This window comes from Eleutherodactylus coqui, chromosome 6, assembly GCF_035609145.1.
Source record: "Eleutherodactylus coqui strain aEleCoq1 chromosome 6, aEleCoq1.hap1, whole genome shotgun sequence".
NCBI lineage: Eukaryota > Metazoa > Chordata > Amphibia > Anura > Eleutherodactylidae > Eleutherodactylus > Eleutherodactylus coqui.
Window position 1 is genome coordinate 140,565,301 of NC_089842.1, and position 20,584 is coordinate 140,585,884.

Here is a 20,584-nt window from a genome sequence, read left to right on the forward strand (position 1 = left end):
ATGTGGATTGTAGCTCAAACTGAATAGCTGTAACTCTGTATTTGTGAAGACAGTGATTAAGTGGTTCAGATACTTTTGCTTGGCAGGAAATAGTGGCTTTCTCAGGAGTTGGTGGATTAATTTTCTGATGACTGTATGATGAGATCTGTTGATGGGGAGTCTTAAACATAGAGAAAAACACCAGTTGATACATTCTTGATCTAAAGTAATATTGAAAGGTTGGTAAATGACCGAACCTAGTGGAATTACCCAATGAAGAGTGGATTGCAATGTTCATTAATTGGATTACGGACATGATGGAAATAGCTGTCTCTATAATGACTCATTTCTAATATCATTTTAATGGAAAGTTCATTTTATATCTAGTGAAATATGTGATAAAATGTCATTTATGGGAGTCTATGTCCCCACCAATTACTAGAAAAACGAAGTTCTTCAGGCAGCAAACAACTTAATTTTCTGATTTAGAAGTCTTTGGATGAGGCTTGGAAATCTCCTCAACTGGACTAGAATATTTATGCAGTCCCATTGTGGTGAATGAGAAATTCCCGACTACTGGCTTGGAAATCTAAAGGTCTTCAATGTAGAAGATGAAAATGCACAGCTTTTGGGCAGAGCTGCAACCCCTTCGTTCTGGTATTCATTGTGGGTCACAATATACAAACCACCACAAATGACATCTTTCGACATACATCATGACAGGTCAGATGTTGTTTTTATCCCAAGATTATACTGCAACTTATCCAACATCCATAGGATTGAGTATAAGTGTCTGATCAATAGGAATCCAACTGCTGAAACCTCCACTGATCATGAGAATGGCAGCCCAGTGTCCTCCCATATGAGTGGACCGGCCACTGAACTTGCATGCTGAAGCACCATTTTTATGGGACTTCCAAAGACAAGCCAAGTAGAATGCTTGGCAATTTCTGGCAGTCCCATAGAGATGAATGCAACAGTAGTGTGCTTGCTAAGTCACTGCTCCCTTCATATAAGGGGACTTTGGACCTGTTCTTGTGGTCAATGTGGGTCCTGAAAATTTCAGCTATTTCTGAACATAATCACTTTTGTCTAGGAGTCATGTTTTTTATCTCTTCTTCTCATTCACTGAATTACAAGGTCTCGAGAATTGTAATTAGTTTGGAATATGTAGTTATTTTACAGCATTTTGGGGCAAAGCACTATACTTTTTTTGGAACTGTTAATCCCCTGTAAACATGTTCTATGCCTGATAGCAGAAAGTTCCTACTAGCAGCATTCAGGTGACAGAGGCAGGGAAGACAGTTTACAATCTATTTTATTACTACTGAGCAGCTCATCTTCAGAACAGATGGGTCCCGCTGCCCAGAAATGTTTAGCTGAATCTGAAAAATTTATGGCTTGAGAAGTCAATTTTAAACTGGCTAGATTAGGTCTTATTAATGGCATTTGCCTTCTGTAGAAATTATCTTTCCATTTAACGTAAAGTACATCCAGTAAATCTTTCCCTCGTCCTCTTAGGCTGTCTTCAGAATTTCACATTTTAATTTAAATTTCTTTCCTATGAGCTTAAATGTGTTTTTAACGCTGATAAAAATACTTGAATGTCTAGATATTTCTGCTCTATTTCTTCCCTACAAGGCGGTGCTCGCCCTACAACAGTTGCATCTGGCGAACATTACGGGGACTGTAGACTTTAATAAAAAGTTATGTCTGAAGATTATTACATTGAATTACAATGCAGCCTCTTCAAGGGACGTTTAAAAATTCTTAGGGAAAGATCATGTATATGTTGCATATGCTTCAATGTATGTGTTACAGAGTTTAATAGTGGATCCTTTGTGCAAACCAATCAACTTCATTGTCTTTAGATGATATCCCAAACCTTTTGGATGGACAACTTTTGGGCCAAAGTATGACAAAATCATTAAGACATTTAAATACAGCATTTTGCATGCCTAATTCTATTACAGAACATTCAACCCTTTCCAATCCAATTTGTATCCTGGTTTTCCTAGGGAGCTTACTCTTTTTCTGCTGTTATACAACGGCGCTATATGCTGGCTAAAGCCAGTACTGCATGAGGTGACACGTTGGATAGTCTCCGACACCAGAGAGGCTGGCAATATATAGTAAGAGAACCCCGACGGATGTCTTCCAACATCGGAGCTGTACAGCCTTAAATCAGAATGTCTTAAGACGTTAAACAGTGGATTGGAAAGGGTTAAAAGCCTTGAAAGCCTGTCACATTTTGGAATCCAAATATGTTGCCCATTTTTTTATCTTGTATATTTAAAACCACCCATAATGCAATACTGATTAAAATGCATATACAACAAACAGGCAACTACAACTGTTTCCAGATAGCTTTCCAATATCTCTCAGTGTCGATACATAACCTTAATTAGAATAGACACGTTTAAAATGTTTCTTTGTCCTTTAATCTTCCGGTTATTCCAAAGTGAATTCTGCATTAAGTATGTTAGTCATCTAAAGAGATCCAACCCCATTGACTTGGTAGAGATTGCATAATGTTTTCCAAAAAATAAAGGACAACAGGTAATAGAGACAATGGAGAATGTTTACAAAGGCAATGCATCGTTAGGACTCAGGTAAGAACCAAGGTGATTGCAAGAATAGCAAAAATAGTATTATAGTATGCTTGGTTTTCTGAGCTGATCTGCTTATCATTACATGTTTACCAGACCGCCAATTCAAAGTTGGACACTAGTCCGAAAAAACTGACAACAGCTCTATCTTTACCAGCTCCTCACATCCATTCATGTTGATCAAGGTAGGCCCTATCAGTATTTGGAGGTGTCAATTTAATGTGTAATAAGGATGCTCTTAATAAAAGAGGCAAAAAGCACTTGGTTAAACTATACAATTGTCAACCCAACCCAATCATCTCAGTGGGCAACTTTTTGTCGGTTATATGGGATTTAAAGGAAAGATACATAAATATTCCATAAATATATCTATATTTATCACTGGTGCAACCAGGTGACTTCCACACTAAACAAGAGTTGCATGATGAATAATACGGATGGCATCATAGTGGAGAGAATACCGTGACATTTCAATGGTATGGCACAATAGGGATTATAGAGATTTCCCAATCTAGAGGTGCCTTATTGCCATAGTAATTATGTTATAGCAGCTGATCAAATAGAGGAAAACAGCCAACAAAAGGGCTTTGTAACAGATGCACAGCTTTTCTGAGATCTAGCTTTGTTCAATTAAATGAATCATTCTGCTTACACGCCTAAATATATATCAAACATATAGGCAAATTGTATATAGTATGTCTGTCTAAGCGTTAAAGGAAATATGTATTCCACAGAAAGTAAAAAAACTAATTATCCCCAGACAGAAGAGGATAAGTGTGCTGGTCTTGCTAATTGGTACCAATACCTCTTTTTCCTCAATATGGACGGCTATGGTAGTGGTTGGACCTGTGGTCGGCGTGTGGTCACTATGGCACATGTGGTATGCACATGCAGTTTCGGTTACAGCACAAGCCCTTTGATCTTGACGTTCAAAAGAACTTGTTGTTAGTAGAAATCAGCTCTACTAATCTACATTTGGATTGTGTTGGCCAAAGATCATCAGGTTTTTGATCCTATGCGAGAGTGAGATATGGCCACCACTTACAGGTGATGTACAAGTAATGAAATAATCTGAACCAAGAAAGTTACAAAACTCTGATCAATTTCATGAGAATGCAGTTTGGGGCATGTTGAATCGGTCTTGTCTTTTGGCATCAGCTGCCTCTGAGAAAAAAAAGTGGAAAAGAAAATGGCGGAAAAAAAAAAACATACAAAAAGTGAAATGAAAGAGCCCCACACCCGGACAATTTCCAATGAAATAAATAAATATATTAAAAATAATCATAAGCTTATTAATGAAGAATTGCAGTTTCTTCATAGACTTTGTTTTTGTTTCCTTCTGGTTTATTTTCTTGAATTCCAGTTGTCGTTTGCTTTTTTTTTGTCATTTTTGATTTTTTGGAAATATTTACATCTTCACAGTAACGCCAACCTTTAACTCCTGTCGCTCGTTCTTTTCTGTGTATGTGCTCATTGCTTTCTATGTTCGTGCACTTGTACTGTATGTGTATCGATGATTTTGTCAACCCTTGGGTATGCATAACGGTATATCCTGCCACGCACGGAAGCGTGTGTGTACACCTGGAATAAGAAAATTGTCTGTGTACCTATGGATTTATGTAAGCAGATCCATGGGAGTTTTCTCTCAGACATCAGGGCGCTGCGTTCTCTTGCGTTGTTTTGCTCAGTTTTTTTATAGTTCATTCATAGCTTTGCCAGATACGTCCTGGCAATGATAGTTTCCCCATGGTCATGGCTGTGTTTGCGTTCCGTTGGAAGCCAAAAGTTTCTTGTCTTTGGAGGATCCTCTCCGGTGGTGTTCTGCCATATCAGGCTCAGAGCGACGTGAGTTCTGGCAGCTTCGGGTTGGGGTTCCAGGCGGTCGGCTTTGCTGTCCATTCTTCTCATCTGGTGGCAAGAAGAGAAGATGATCCAAGGAACACTCCATCTGGGTTCTTGTTGTTACATTTGCTCCTAAATGAAATCATCAATTGCACTTATCTCTCATAAAAGCCACTTAAAACCCATCAGTCAAATACAGAATTGAATATACAGAACTAAGAAGACCCCCTCCTTTATTAAAAATATCACAAACAAAAACAGTGGTGACACCCATAGCAAACAATCGCGTTCTAGCCCATCCAATGGTGTATTTGCCATAATGACAAAACTAACAACTGTAATGGGGCTCATGGTGGAGGGAACCCTGATTGCTAGGACAATGTCATAGTGGCATCCTGCAGCAACCACTGGAGGGAGCTCATTGCATACAGAGTCATACAATTCAATTAAGTTCAACATTAGCTATATAAATCCTTATGCTTTTAGCTCCCCCTAGTGGTGACTACCCAAAGCCAAAATTATATCATTTAGAAACTCAGGGGACTTTCCAAATGTAAATACGTTAGAAGATTAATCAGCACAGAAGATTGCACCTAAAAATACAATGCAGACATTTTTATAAAGATACAGTACATTTGGTGGATTCTTTATTAAGTTTTGCTTTGTGGACCTATGAGTTTTTTGAGTGCTCCTGCAACTGCCGTATTGTAAATTATGTCTTAAAAATGAAAACAGACATGCGATAATTTTACCAGAGCAATTATGATAATACATAAAACCAGCAACGGAATACACAATGAGGGAATTCTTAAAAAAACTTGCAGAGAGAATTAGAAATGTTATCCTTTTTCTTCAACCTGCCTCATGTTATAGCTGTAAGTTGAATGGTCGATAGTTTTTTGTTAGCAATTTCCCCAAATATATTTAATAACTGTTATTTGTGAACATGCAGAATCCAGAAATAGCAAAAAATACACAATTATAAAGAATCCACTCATAATACCATGCCATTTCAGGTCCAACTGTCTGTGCTGTATAATTTCTTTAAGATAACCTCACATCAACTATAAGCACCATAAACTGTGTTATGGTGCTTATACACTCTTTGTAAAAAAATAAATAAATCAAGCACTTAGAAGGAGTTATCGTCTTGCTGTAAAATGCAGCATGCAGTTACATCTCAGGCAGATATGCAAATTATTAGAGTTGTAGTGTGATTAGATGAACGGCCTTGCCACCTGAGGCCCTAAAAGTGGTTCCACACTTGGCCTATAAAAAGGCTCTCAGAGGCTGCTTGTGTGTAGGGGATGTCTTTTCCTGCTTGTGTAGAGCTTGTTGACTGATTGACGCCTCTATGAAGCAATCAAAGAGATTTTGCCCAGTTAATAGAGTTTGAGAGGGACCGCATTAATGTAGATGGTCGTATCAATGAATTGTCCGCCACCTGGGCCATTCCGACTCGACTGTTTGAAGATATTGGGACCATTAGATGCAGGAGGGCATGCACAGGCTCAGAACGCCCTCAACAGACCACCAATTGATAAGATCGTCCAATTGCCTGACAAGCACGAACAACTCCAACTATTTTGTTGTCCGCCAACCAGAGACAGGTGGCACCATCATTACAGGCCCTTGTCTGTCGGAACCATTTCTAGGTACTTGGCTGAAAGACATTTGGTCTCACAGCGCCCATTATATGTACTGCCTTTGACACTCACCAGCCTTCATCTACGTTTGCAGTGATGTCGTGAATGGCTAAACAGGACGCTACGTGTGGAGCCAGGTTGTTTTCAGCAACGAATCCAGGTTTAGTTTAGGCACTGAAGACAGCTGTGTTAGTGTCTGGAGACATAGGGATGATCTCTTCAATCCCGCCTTTGCTGTTGAACGGCACATTTCTCCCACTGCTTTGAATATGACAGTCAGTCACCCAGTAGTGGAATGAGGGCTAATGATATCTTAGTGATATGCTCAGGACATCCTACGGCCACATGTGTTACCACTCATGGCAGGGCTTATAGGAGGCATTTTCCAGCAGGATAATGCTCAGCCACTCACACAGGAATGCCTCCACAACATTGCCACACTTCCGTGGCCTGCCCGGCCATCAGATTTATTGCTAATAGAACATGCATGATATAGGATGCCAAGTTCAACAACCTACAAGTTTGCATGATCTAGAGGCTCAGTTACAGAAAATGTTGATCAATATGCCACAGGATGCCATACTGAACCTGTATGCCTCCATGCCCGCCCGTATCACATCTTGTATCGAAGCTAGAGGCAGCCCAGCAGTATACTAGAGCCTCTCTTCAAATGTTCAGTTTTTTTCACAATAAATGATCCCTTTTCTCTCATGTTGTAATCACTTACTTATATCGTACATATAAATCACACATATAAATTCCAACAACTCCTTCTAGCTGCTTGATCTTTTTGCCAATGAGTGTAGTTTAGGTGACGTGGATTCCAGGGAGCCTCTTTTCATACTCATTCCGTCCTTGGTTCCTGTGGTGTCTTCCACTCTATAAGAGTGCATGCACACAGCCTTCTGAAAAGAGTCAAGCTTGCTGTGTGTGTGCTGAATTTGCTGGGCGAAACCGCAGGAATGCAGGAGCGGGTGAGCATGAAAAGAGGCTTCCCGGACTCTACATCACTACAAGCATCATAACTTAGTTTATAATACTTATAATGGATGACAGGTTCTCTCTTTTATAGCAATCATAGCCATATTTTCCTGATAGATCCATGTCCTCTACATAAATTTTGTTAAATGATACAATTCTAGCCACCACTAGAGGGAGCTATCTGTATACTGCTTTATTATTGAGTTGAATGTATGAAGAGTATAAGCTCCCTCTAGTGGTGAACTATTATTTATGTCTATGCATAAATATACAGGGTTTTAGTTACAAAATAAGGTGATTATATGAAAATGTACACACCTTTGATATTTTATATTTTTTTTCCCTCCAACCCTCTATTGAAATGAAAGGCCAAGACCCACTGCACAACAGAAATCACAGCATGCGATGGATGCAAACTAACCATTTTGGTTCCCTTTTTACTTTAAATCAAATTCTGGCAACAGATAATGGCATTAGTTTAGATATTAGTTTTAACTGACTTTCTAGTGATGGGGTACACATAGATTTTTTTGTAGAGAGACTTCATCTGCAATAGTTGCAGTGTAGCAGGATAGTATGAATTGCATGCAGCACTGCGCTTTCCTGTGGACTTCAGTGATCATTAACTAGTTAAATACTGGAAAGCTGCACTATAGAAAGTCTCCATGTAACAGCAGCTAAAAAGATGGAGGAAACAGACTCTTGTTCTATGGGGAAGATTTCATACACAAGTCCTAACTATAGATGAGCGAGTATACTCGCTTAGGCACATTAGTCGAGCGAGTAGTGCCTTGGCCGAGTATCTCCCCGCTCGTCTCTAAAGTTTCGGGTACCAGGGTGACAGGTGAGTTGCGACGGGGAGCGGGGGGGGGGGGGGGGGGGGGAGAGATCTCCCCTTCGTTCCTTCCCGCACTCCCCCGCCACTCCCGCCCCCGAATCTTTAGAGACGAGTGGGGAGATACTCGGCTAAGGCACTACTCGCTCGAGTAATGTGCCTTAGCGAGTATACTCGCTCAGCTCTAGTCCTAACCTAAAGTACACTGGGGTACACTGGATCAAATGTATAAAGATTAGCAGACCTCTTGCTGGTGCTCAAACTGTCCTGAAGCCAGAAAATGTGATCTATGCCTACAGTAAGTAGACTTGGACACATTTTGCACCATTTTCTGACCTAAAATTTTATATTTATTTGTTGAGGCTGCTGTTGACCGCATCCCTTCCACTGAACCCTGCCAACTTTTCTCACAGTTAGGCCTTATTCACATGACCGTATATACACTGCTATTTAGCAGCGTCAAAAAAATTGGACAAAAATCGCGACCATCTGAATCATTGGATTCCAATGTATTCATTCAGATGAACGACTTGTGTGCACATAAAAAAAATCTCGCTGGGAAAATTGCACATCGGCGTCCGTTTTTGGTTAACGATTTTATACGTTTTTTATAGGTCTTGTCCTTTCTTTTGCTGAGATACACTGGAGGCTCCCATAGACTTCTATGGAAGCGGGAAAAAAAGGAGGGGGAGGGAGTTTAGCTGTGTCTAATGCTGGGAAAAGAAGACAGCTGGCTCTATTTAAGCATTAGTAGTCATTCCAAAGATTTCTGCAGAGCAATGGATTTCTGCGCTGCAACTGCTTTCTTTATTTTTTTTGCCGATACCCAGCAGCCGCCTGTGTGAAGGGACGAAAATATGCTAATTAGATCTGAACTCTATTGCAGCAGTTCTTCATTCATGCAAATTTATGGCATGTACAGACGCATGCGGTCGTGTAAAAGGAGCCTTAAAATAGAAAAGCTGCAAATTATAGCACAGACATGGAATTACCCTAATTAATTTGTGACTGCAAATAACAGCTTATCCCCTATATGTATGTATCCCATGACCATACCGGTGTGGAATCATAAGAACAGCCTTTACTTTTGGCAGCTATTTACATCCAAGCGATATAATTTGTAAATGACTATATAAATGTTTTCTTGAACTCATCTCATCTATAGCAAAAATATCTCTCATTTCTATTTGTCTCTCATATACAGTATATCTGATATATATCATATTTATCTCATATCTGTTGTGAAAGTATTAAGAGTATCTGTGTTACACTTGTTATTCAAAGGGTTAATATAACTTTCACATGACCGTATGCGTTTTTACGCTCGTGTGAAAGAAAAATAGCCGCGATCAAGTCCCGATCTAAATTAGTATTTTCTTATCTATTCGTCCACATTGGCGATTTTGTGTCACGGACAATCACCCGGTGGAGAAAAATAGCACATACGCTGCCGATTCCGGCGGGCGCTTTTATATGCAGCCGGAAGAGACAGGTCTACATCTATCTATCTTTTGACTGATATACACTGGAAGCTCCCATAGATTCCAATGGCAGCTGGAAAAATAGGGAGGGGTAGGAAGTTTAGCAGCGTCCAACACAGGCAATAGCTTACAGGTGCCTCTATTTAGGCATTAGAAGTCATTCCGAGGATTTATGCCGAGTGAGGGATTTCTGGACTGCGGCGTATTTTTTCGCTAATACGTTGCACCCGGCCGTGTGAATGGATGAGAAAACGCTAATTAAGCTTGAGACTTGATTGCGTTATTTCTTCATTCACGCGATTTAACGGCATGTACGGGCGACCGCCAAAATGCATACGCTCGTGTGAAGGAGCCCTGAAGCTCTTGAAGCAGCAGAGACCTGAATGAGCTATTCTTGGTAGTGTGGGAGTTTAAGAACTACCTTCTGTGGATCCCCTAGATCACATGTGTCAAACACAAGGCCCGCGGGCCGAATTCGGCCCGCTGCCTTGTGTTATGTGGCCCGCGGCGTGCCGACGGCCGCTCACCACTGTAGTGATTACCAGCTGGGGTGCCGCAGCTCCCCGCTGGTAATCACACTGACAGCGCTGATCCCTTCTCCCCTGAGTCCCCTGCTCTTCAGTTCCGCAGGAGAGGACTCAGGGAGGAAGCGTGCCGTGCTGCTCACTGATGTCAGTGCACACCCGGACGCATATGAACTTTTTCCACAAGACTTCTGCACTTGTCAGCAATTCCAGCAATCTGATTGGGGAATCAGCCAACCCAGAGAACCAAACAACCAATCAGGTTGCTGGAATTGCTCAATAGTGCAGAAGTCTTGTGGGAAAAGTTCATATGCCACCCGGGCTCAGCACCGTTCCTCCTCGGATCGTGGAGGTAAGCACATGGCTGGGGAAGGGGGAAGTTAATATTGCTGCTGGGGGGTGAGGGTTAATATTGTTGTTGCTGGGAGAAGGTTAATAATGCTGATTGCTGCCGGGGCTGAGGGAGTTAATATTGCTGGTGTGTTGGGGGGTGGGGGTGGGGGTTAAATTGTTGCTGGCAGGGGGTTAATATTGCTGCGGGGGTCGGGTGGGGTGGTAATATTGCTGGTGGAGGTGAATATTGTTGCTGGCAGGGGGTTAATATTGCTGCGGGGGTCGGGTGGGGTGGTAATATTGCTGGTGGGGGTGAATATTGTTGCTGGCAGGGGGTTAATATTGCTGCGGGGGTCGGGTGGGGTGGTAATATTGCTGGTGGGGGTTAATATTGCTGCTGGGAGGGGGTTAATATTGTTGCTGGCAGGGAGTTAATATTGCTGCCGGGTTGGGAAGGGGAGGAGGGGGTGTTAATATTGCTGCTGGGTGGGTGGGGGTTAATACTGTTGCTGGGAGGGGGTTAATATTGGTGCAGGGGGGAGGGGTTAATATTGTTGCTGGGAGTGGGTAATATTGCTGCTGGGAGGGAGTAATATTACTGTAGGGGTCGCTATTACTACTGGGGCCACTGTGGGGATCGCTATTACTAACTGGTCTACTGTGGGGGTCAATATTTTTACTGGGGCCACTATCAGAGTCACTATTACTACTGCGACCACTATGGGGGTCACTATTAGGGCTCGTTCACACGGGCGTAATTGCATTTCGGTCGCACAAATACGCTACGTATTTGCGCAATCGAAAATCGCTTATGCCTGCGTATTTGGGCATGCAGAAAAGAACGCAGATGGGCCCCTGAGATGGTGCGCAAATATGCATTGAATACATAGGCTTCCTGCGCATTCACCACGTATTTGCGCGGCCCATTCACTTCAATGGCCTATCGGGGTGCGTAGTTTGAAACAATATAGGTCATGCTGTGTGAGAATATACATCATGTGAATGAAATCATTGACATCAATGGCTTCTGTTCTCTGCATATTATGTATGCAAATACGCTGGTGTGAACGAGCCCTTACTGTACTGTCTTATAATCGGCCCTTTGAAGTTCACCAAAAACCTGATGTGGCCCCTGGTGAAAATGAGTTTGACACCCCTGCCCTAGATGATAAGGGTAATTGACGATGAAGGGCGATTAAAAGCACTGTCCCCTCCAGCTGCTCTAATAGATTTTCTATTTTTTTCTATAAAAATACACTTTTCTTCCTGTTTTAAGTGACGTCCTCTAATGAGAGCCAATCAGGAGCCTCAGGACCTTGTAACTATAATTCCAAAAGAAGCATTTGATGCATCTTAGTGGAATAGGGTGCTATACAATGATGTAATCAGACAGATTGTTATTGTCATTATTTGACAATTACGATACTTGTAAGAGGATGCTATGGTGTTTAAGGTAAAGGTGATTACAATTGTATACACATGAATTAGTCCCTCTTACAGTTCTGTGCAGGGGCGTAACTATAGAGGGTGCAGGGGATGCAGTTGCACCGGGCCCAGGAGCCTTAGGGGGCCCATAAGGCCTCTCTTTTCCATATAGGGAGCCCAGTACTATGAGTAAAGCATTATAGTTGGGGGCCCTGTTACAGGTTTTGCATTGGGGCCCAGAAGCTTCAAGTTATACCTCTGTGCAGCATGGTTTAGGTATGGGTACGGGTACAGATACAGATACAGATAGAGGGGGGGCACAGCTCACGTTTTCCATTAGGACCCCTGAGCCTTTAGTTACGCCCCTGGTTCTGTGCAGAATGGATCCGTAATATGGCTTCAATAGAATTCTATGGGCCTAAACTTTACTTAAAAGTGGAAATAAACTGAACTTTTTTCTCCCAGGTTTGAGAAAACAATGTGGCATGCTCCAACTCATGCTGTGCATGCAGATCTTATCTCCTGGAAGATAATTCCAGCAATGTACTAGAAAATAAAAATCCCCTTTCCCATATTCATGTAGATATATATGTACCTGCCAAGGCCTGAACTGACGGCTGGTCATGTGTGCTCAGCAGTTGTGCCTGAATAGTTTCTACAACCCTCTTAAATCGGCGACTGGGACCTGAAAAATAAGTAAAAAGAGGCGAATAAATCCATGCATAAAAATAGCAAAGCTAGGAGTCAGAAAACTTCACATTTTGAGTAGCAGAATTTAAGAGGAGAGCAATTGCAATAGAGACATGCTACTAAAGGCTGCCTCCAAGATGTGTAAGTGAGCAAATGTATGAAAGTATCACACAAGGAACACATCCACAAGATGCAATATAGAGTTAAAGGGCCACTCCGGTAAAAAAAACATTTTTCCATCCCTGCCCCCTTATCTGATTGACTGTCACATTGCAGGTCTCCTGTGTATTGCAGCTACTTTTCTGCAGTGTATCTCCCTGACTGATGCTTATCATCTTGATGGTGACATTTTTGACACTCACTTTCAATCAATCCCATGATGCAACAGCCAAATGTTAGTTAAGGGGCCACTCCAGCAAAAACACATATTTCCATCCACGCCCTCCTCTTTTGATTACCTATCACACTCTGGAGGTCTCCTTTGTGTATTCTAGCCACTTATATGCCTGTCTATTGTTTATGAGGCACCACCTTGTCCTAAACAATTTCAATCAATCCCACAATGCATCAGCACAGCCTGCTATATCATTCTACCTGCTTGGGGGACAGTTTATCATTAATTTCTATATTCACCTAAATAAGCTTCATACCATAATAATAATGTCAGGAGGATGGGCTATGATCTCCTCTATTATACTGGTGTCACAGCAGAGTGTTTCTTCACTTCTGTGGGGAGAATTCAATGAATGGCCAGGTGCTGCCTGTGATTGGCTGAAAGAGCAGTGCAGGGAGAGGACAGGCTAGACGCGCCTGAGCCCCGACAGCTGAGGAGAGGTGAGTATAATTTTTTTCTATTTTTAACATATTCTAGGGATGATTTTCAAGCTTATATTTAAAGCCCTTCCCTGAAAATTGGTGCAGGGCTTACCAGCAGCCCATTGCTTTCAATGGGACTGCAAAAGTGCTGGTCTCGTTGAAAGCAATGAGAGAACATCGCAATCCTCTGCCATAGCTGTGACCGCTGTGACAGGGAATTCTTTACTCCCTGCGGGGAGTCCCCTTGGCACTGATCCCCCCCCCCCCCCGCACTGTCAGCATAAAGATCGTTCTCCTCTGCCACAGCTGTAACAGCTGTGGCAGAGAAGAACGATGTTAGCCCATTGAATTCAATGGAGCCGGCAATACAGCCGGCTCCATTGAAAGCAATGCGCTGCGGGCGATCGCAGGATGAATTTTCGGGAAGGGCTTAAATATATAAGCCCTTCCCTGCAATTCATCCAGAAATGTGTAAAAATAAAAAAAAAATATATACTCACCCGGTCCCGGCAGACGGAGTTCAGCCCGTCCGGCAGCAGTTCTCTGAACTGCTCTCTGTAGTATTCAGCAGCCGGGGATTTAAAATCCCCGCCGGCTGAATGAGCTGCCTCTGATTAGTCACACCCTGACCAATCAGAGGCAGCTCTCACTCACACCCATTCATGATTTCATGAATGGGTGTGAGTGAGAGCTGCCTCTGATTGGCTCAGCGCAAGAACCAATCAGGGGCAGCTCTCACTCACACCCATTCATGAATTTATGAATGGGTGTGAGTGAGAGCTGCCTCTGATTGATGAGGCTGTGACCAATCAGAGGCAGCTCATTCAGCAGGCGGGGATTTTTAATCCCCGGCTGCTGAATACTACAGAGAGCAGTTCAGAGAATTGCCGCCAGCCGGGCTGAACTCCGTCTGCCGGGACCGGGTGAGTATATATATATTTTTTATTTTTACACATTTCTGGATGAATTGCAGGGAAGGGCTTATATATTTAAGCCCTTCCCGAAAATTCATCCCGCGATCGCCCGCAGTGCATTGCTTTCAATGAAGCCAGCTGTATTGCCGGCTCCATTGAATTCAATGGGCTAACATCGTTCTTCTCTGCCACAGCTGTTACAGCTATGGCAGAGGAGAACGATCTTTATGCTGACAGTGCGGGGGGGGGGGGGGCACTCTTGCCGCTATTGTGGCTTAATAGTGGGACCTGTGAACTTGAGATGCAGCCCAACATGTAGCCCCTCGCCTGCCCTATCCTTTTCTGTGTCATTCCCATCACTTTCGTGAATTTCCCAGATTTTCACAAATGAAAACCTTAGCGAGCATCGGCGATATACAAAAATGCTCGAGTCGCCCATTGACTTTAATGGGGTTCGTTACTCGAAACGAACCCTCGAGCATCGCGGGAAGTTCGACTTGAGTAACGAGCACTCGAGCATTTTGGTGCTCGCTCATCTCTAGTAGAAACCCATATAAGGCCATCCATGCTCCTCTGGTAATAGGCAAATAAGGAAGATGGAACAATAACTCTGCAGCGCCACCTATTGGATGGCAGCATTCCTTCATATCAATGCCTTACCCTCTATACAGGTCTGTAGATCCTACCCCACACTGATGAAGGGAAAACACCCCTAAACAGCTGTCTGTGTATGGGTTCTGGCTTGGTTTTTAATTCCAAATCATTGCTCTACAGACCTGTATAAAGGGTCAAGCATTGATTTGCAGAAATGCTTCTATCCCTAAAGGTGGCGCTGAGAGGTATTGTTCTGTCTACCTTATTTGCAATAGATAGCAGGGGATGGGCTAACATGAATATTCATAAAGCAGTGCAGGGTAGAGGTGTTGTCCACTTTCCAATTAGGGGTGGCCAATGGCCATACATGTACAGCCTTTGTAGCACACCTACAGTTCTGCAAATGGTCCCTCTGCTCTCTATATTGGCTGACATATCCATGGACCCTTTGTGTCCTGCAGCTATTGGGTGTTGCAAGAAGTCCATAAGAGACCCTATTGTGAATTGTGACACCTAACTGCAATGGCTAGAGGCATACTCAGCAGTTTTTGCTGCATTTGACAAAGGGACATTGGGAAGGTGAACAGCAGTTCCTCCCTGTACTGCGTATTCATGCTGATTAGCTTTGACATACGGCTACTCTTCTGGAACTTTTGGCTTTTATCCTGGTGAAAAATACATCTTTCGAGTCCGGTATGTATGTATTAATGAAATTGTAGAGAAAAATGATACAAATCAAGAGCAGGCCATTCCATTTAAATTATTGAAAGTAATGTAAAAATGAGTCTGTAAAGTAATGAATTCCAGATGGTAATGCATTTTTGTGATTAGGGCAGCCTGTCCTTGATGGTAAAGGAACATCTTTTTTGAGCCTCGTGCCATTGTAATGATTTGTGCCGTTGTGGGAGGACACGTGTCCGTCACACAAGTCGCTGTCATAAACCCTGCAAGCGGAGCTGTCAGTCAATGTTCTGCTTCATGTAACGATGACACACAATGCTTCACAAGAGCAGAATGGTGAATGACAGTTCAGCTTCCCAAATGCTTCTTATAGAAGCCAAGTCTCATGTCATTCCCTACAGTGGAGACAGGCACACACTTCCAGACATCCCAAATAGATGGCATGTGTGGTGGTCTGGCAGCATGTAATCCCTTAGATTAATTTACCCTTCCTTCAAATAAAAAGCTGTCAGCCCAGTTGTACGCCCGTCTGGTATACCTGATATTAGAGTGAAGGTCACAGAGTAGATGCCATTCTCTTTTTGTGCCTCAGCTCCCTCCGAGTAACTGATGTCCACCTGGAATTTGACAGGCTTCTGAAATACAGATGGACCCCCTGATGACTTGTATTCTGCTCTGAAGCTGGTCTGAGAGATCACACTGTGACTTAAGCTTGGGATCTGAGAAAACAAAATTTAGAAATTCAGTCGACCCGGTATAAGCTAGAATAGATTGTCAGATTGAAGATGAACTGCAAGTCCCAGCATGTTATAATAACAAAAAACTGCATTGCTAAGAAAATTTTTTAATGCAATCCAGTAGTTGCTGAAATCTGTTTAATTTGATAAGTCATGAGTTTCACAGATATACAAAAAAAAAATTATATTCTTAGGAATAAGCAGAAGTATAAATATACACCATAGGAATAATCCTACAGATGCTAAATACTTCTTCTTGCTACTATTTCATAGCCTTACCTGTATAACGTACTCTAGAGTTGCCCTATACCTGAGACACCTTTTATACAAAAACTGGTCCATTATCCACTAAATGTAACATACATGGAATGGCCACTGTATTAGAGAAGCCCATCCAGCAGCATGATGGATTTCTTTTGGCCTTCAGAACCACACAAATTCATTGTGGCATCCATCCACAAGTATCAGTGGCCTAGTATGTCACAAGCACTGGCGTAACTATAGAGGATGCAGGGGATGTGGTTGCACCCGGGCCGAGGAGCCTTGGGGGGCCCATAAGGCCTCTCTTCTCCATATAGGGAGCCCAGTACTATGAATAAAGCATTATAGTTGGGGGCCCTGTTACAGGTTTTGCATTGGTGCCCACATTACGCCTCTGGTCACAAGTAAACATTGCCCACATTATTACTCCATCTCTTCCATTACAGTCTGAACTGTTGACACCTGACAGGAAGGGTTCATCGATTCATACTGCTTGCACCAAATTCTGAGTCATTAGCATGGTGCAACAGAAATGATTGCATTCTTTTGCCCACTGGAGTTTTGCCTTTCTGCTTCTCTGCGACAGCAATGACACTCGAACTAGTCAAGAAATGACAAGATGTGCTTCAGTTTGTGCACCAGCATTGTATTTGGCTTGAATCTGCACCTCCTGTTTGTCAGAATGCTTCCAGGCATCCTCCTCTGACCCCTTTCGTTAATAACTTGCATTACATTCAAAGGGTTCCCTTTCGCTGCATGTTTTTCCTTGATCATACCATTCTCAGTATACTCTTGATACAGGTTGTCTGTTTTTAGCCCAAGCTAGTCTAGCACCGATGACCAGGCTTCATTTGAAGTTGCCCAAGATGGCAACCAGACATAACTCATGGGTGTATCTGGTAGAAAAAAAGCAGACCCCTTTTTTAATCTCATGCAATGTCTTTAAATGTATTAGATGGCAAGCTAATACTCCCTACTACTGTATCCGCTACTATTGTGTTTCAGATTGCTTTGCATACATAGTTAGTATGCTGGCGATTTGTACTAAGATATCTTTATACGCCTGTTTTATACCCCACTGCAGAGTGTGACAAAATTGTTAATTCTAAGTAATTATAATGATAAACACTGAATTGTACCAGAGAATGCGCACTATTACAAAGCAGAAGTACTATCAGTTGACCACAAAGAACAAGATAAAATGATTTATCTAATGCTTACAGGATTTATGACCACTATAGCTTATAATCAGCAAGTACAAAGGCTGTAGGGTGCTGCCACATACTTGGAAATGCTTCACTTTTACATAAATGGGGATTTTTATTAGTATACTTTAAAGATAGCCCAAGCTGATACTGAAAAAGATTAATACAAAAATGACGTATCTCACAAGGACATACCATCGGGAAGGGGGAATGAAAAAGCCACCCGCTTAACAGTAGCATATGGCCGAGGAATGGATGAAGCCACTCTTTAAAAGAAACACAACCAGATCTCCCAACAAAATATCCTTCAGTCTGAAAAAGCAGGAAAAAATCCCCTTATATCCACCATCCACAGAGACTAAAGGTACCTTTATACCGGGTGATTATCGCCTGAATCATCGCTGGAATCCGTAAATGTGGGCAATAGTCGTCCCATGTACATGCGGCTGCCTACAGAGTACTGAGTGAGTCATTGCCCACCTGTCCGAGTTGCTTGGTCTTTACCTCAACTAAGTACAAAGCAACTGTCAGCCCGTGTCAAAAGGCATCTATGAACGACTGCCTGTTTGCAGTGAATGGAGGCGGGTGACTGGAGCGATCTCCAGTCTGACTTCATTCTCTGAACGACTATCGCAGAGTGGCCAGATCTTGCCCAACATGCTTTAGGGGCACTTGCCTGCCCCGCTGCCAGTGTGCTTTCAGAAAGGGTGTTCAGCACAGTTGGGGTGTGATAACTGACAGATACATCCGCCTGTTTACAGACAATGTGGACTGCCCGATGTTTATAAAAATGATGAACCTGCATGGATTCCACCTGACTTCTGCACACCCATGGCAGATTCCACTAATTAGTTGGCACTCTGGCGATTTTTACTCACATATGACTGAGCATAGATTTATTTTAAAGACCACACTGTGCCCACAAGATGCTGTTGCTACTGCTGGTGGCGATGCTGCTCTCCTTCTTCTATTTCTGCCATGTTTCCTCCTCCTACATCCCCAAATGAAAAATATGACAATAAGGTAATATGGAGCTACAGCTCTCTCATATTTCCACGAGGAGCACACTCTGTCCTCAAGGTTCTGTTGCTGCTGGTGGTCTCCTTCTCCTGCTTCTGCCATGTTTCCTCCTCCTTATCCCAAAACATTAATTTTCTAACTCACAAGAAACAGTTGTAGCTCTACAGCTTTTCCTTGGAGGAGGCACGTGCTTGGCTTTTCTGTTCACCTGGTAGAATTTGTCCTTTAAAAACTTTTTAATTGACTGTAAAACAAGCAGCACACCTGTTGTTTTGTGTAGTGAAATATTTAGTAGCTGTTCCTTGAAGAAGGTCCATGCTTGAGTGTTCTGTTCACTTGGTAGAATTTCTTCTTGTAAAACATTTATGACATTGCTTTCAAAACAAGCAGCACATTTGCTGTCTTTGTTGGCACAATTATTGATCTAGGAGACCCTATGTGGGCCTTCTTTTGTTTTCAGTGACACACCTGTACTACACTTTACCACTACACCATTGTATACTATTTGACCAATTTTTGGGAGAAGCACATTATTCCCCACATGTGTAGCTGTATTCCCAGGCAATTTAGGAGGTATTTAGCCACATTGGGGACCTTCTGGACCCCATTTGAGACCCAAAATAGCTGCATTGCATGCCCTAAGAGACTCTGTAAATTAGTCAACCCAATTTTTACTCACATTCACTTTAATAGGTGTCAAAATCAACCATTCCAATTAACGATCATTTTTGTGAAATCGACTTGTGTCAGTATTGAGTTATTCCTAACTGCTCTTTTGGAAGCTGTCAGATGCCCTAAGCTGTCCTGGTTGTGACCCCCACGGTATAAAGATAGACATGCAGATTTCAGCGGCCTTTCACTTATATCAATAAGTTGAGTGGTTTTGAAAATCTGACTTTTAAAACTTTGCAGCACCAGATCAGAGATAAGTCTGATGAAGTTCATGCATATTCATATAGGCATGTTCCCTCTTCCTGCCTCTCCCTTCCCTGCAGGCGCTGATTGACAGGTCCCTGCATGTTACTATACACACACAGGAACCTGTCAATCAACCTATGTGAGAAAGTGGCAGACTTTTGCAATCAGCATATTTGTCACTACTCTGTGCTGCCCACAACCGGGGCAGTTTAGGGAACCTGACAGATTCCCTTTAACGTAAGCCTGCCTTCAAGTTTGCAGGAAAGTACATTTGCTTGCAAACTTTAAAGAAAAGTAAAACTATATGTAAACTTGTGTACTCCATTACTTTACCTTCACCATCATTAACTTTGCATATACATCGAGAAAGGTCCATTTAGACGGGGTGAACTGTCATGCAAACAACGCCGAGCAGCTCATCCCAGGAGTGAGTATCGCTGGCATTGCTCAAAGCGCTGCCGAAATGGAAGCAAAGTGTTCTCCCCTTTCCCACTCGCCTACATTCACAGTAAAGAGACAGTTGTCCAAAGGTGAACTACTACTGTTTACACTGAACAGAATATCGTTCAGTTTTCTGCATGCAGAAACTGAACGACTGAACAATTCTCATACAGTGACTGCATGCATTTACACGGGACGATTATCATTCAAATTCCAGCGGGAATCTGAACGAGTCAGAATGATAATTGTCCCATCTAAAGGGGTCATAATCTCATATGGATCGTGAGTTACAGCCAGTATTATTAAACACTAACCGACCTCATCCTGACATCTCCATCTCAGTATGTGGCGCCACCATAACTCCTAGACAACACGCCCGCTGCCTTGGGGTCATATTCGATTCTGATCTCTCTTTTACCCCCTACATCCAATCTCTGGCCCGAACATGTCAGCTGCACCTCAAGAACATCGCAAGAATCCGCTCTTTTCTCACTGTGGACACGTTAAAAACGCTTACTGTTGTCCTCATCCACTCCCGGCACGATTATTGCAACTCGTTGCTGATCGGCCTCCCCTGCACCAGACTCTACCCTCTCTAATCCATCCTGAATGCGGCAGCCAGGCTCATCTTCCTGTCCAGCCGCTACTCGGA

At 42.7% G+C, this 20,584-nt stretch overlaps 1 protein-coding gene across 2 annotated transcripts in view; it reads right to left on the reverse strand.

Annotated features, from left to right (window-relative positions):
• Positions 1-1,741: 1,741 nt before the first annotated feature.
• The window catches only part of BRSK1 (BR serine/threonine kinase 1), a 301,897-nt gene continuing 283,054 nt past the window's right edge, over positions 1,742-20,584 (reverse strand). Inside the window, exons 17-19 of one of the 2 annotated variants that reach the window (XM_066607747.1) lie at positions 15,889-16,069; positions 12,251-12,340; positions 1,742-4,496 (exon numbers count right to left, since the gene is read on the reverse strand). In XM_066607747.1, the coding sequence (XP_066463844.1) occupies positions 4,339-4,496; positions 12,251-12,340; positions 15,889-16,069 (429 nt within the window). In that variant the 3' untranslated portion in view covers positions 1,742-4,338. Of the gene's footprint in view, positions 4,563-12,250; positions 12,341-15,888; positions 16,070-20,584 lie in introns of both variants that reach the window. The other variant, XM_066607746.1, reaches the window with a different exon arrangement.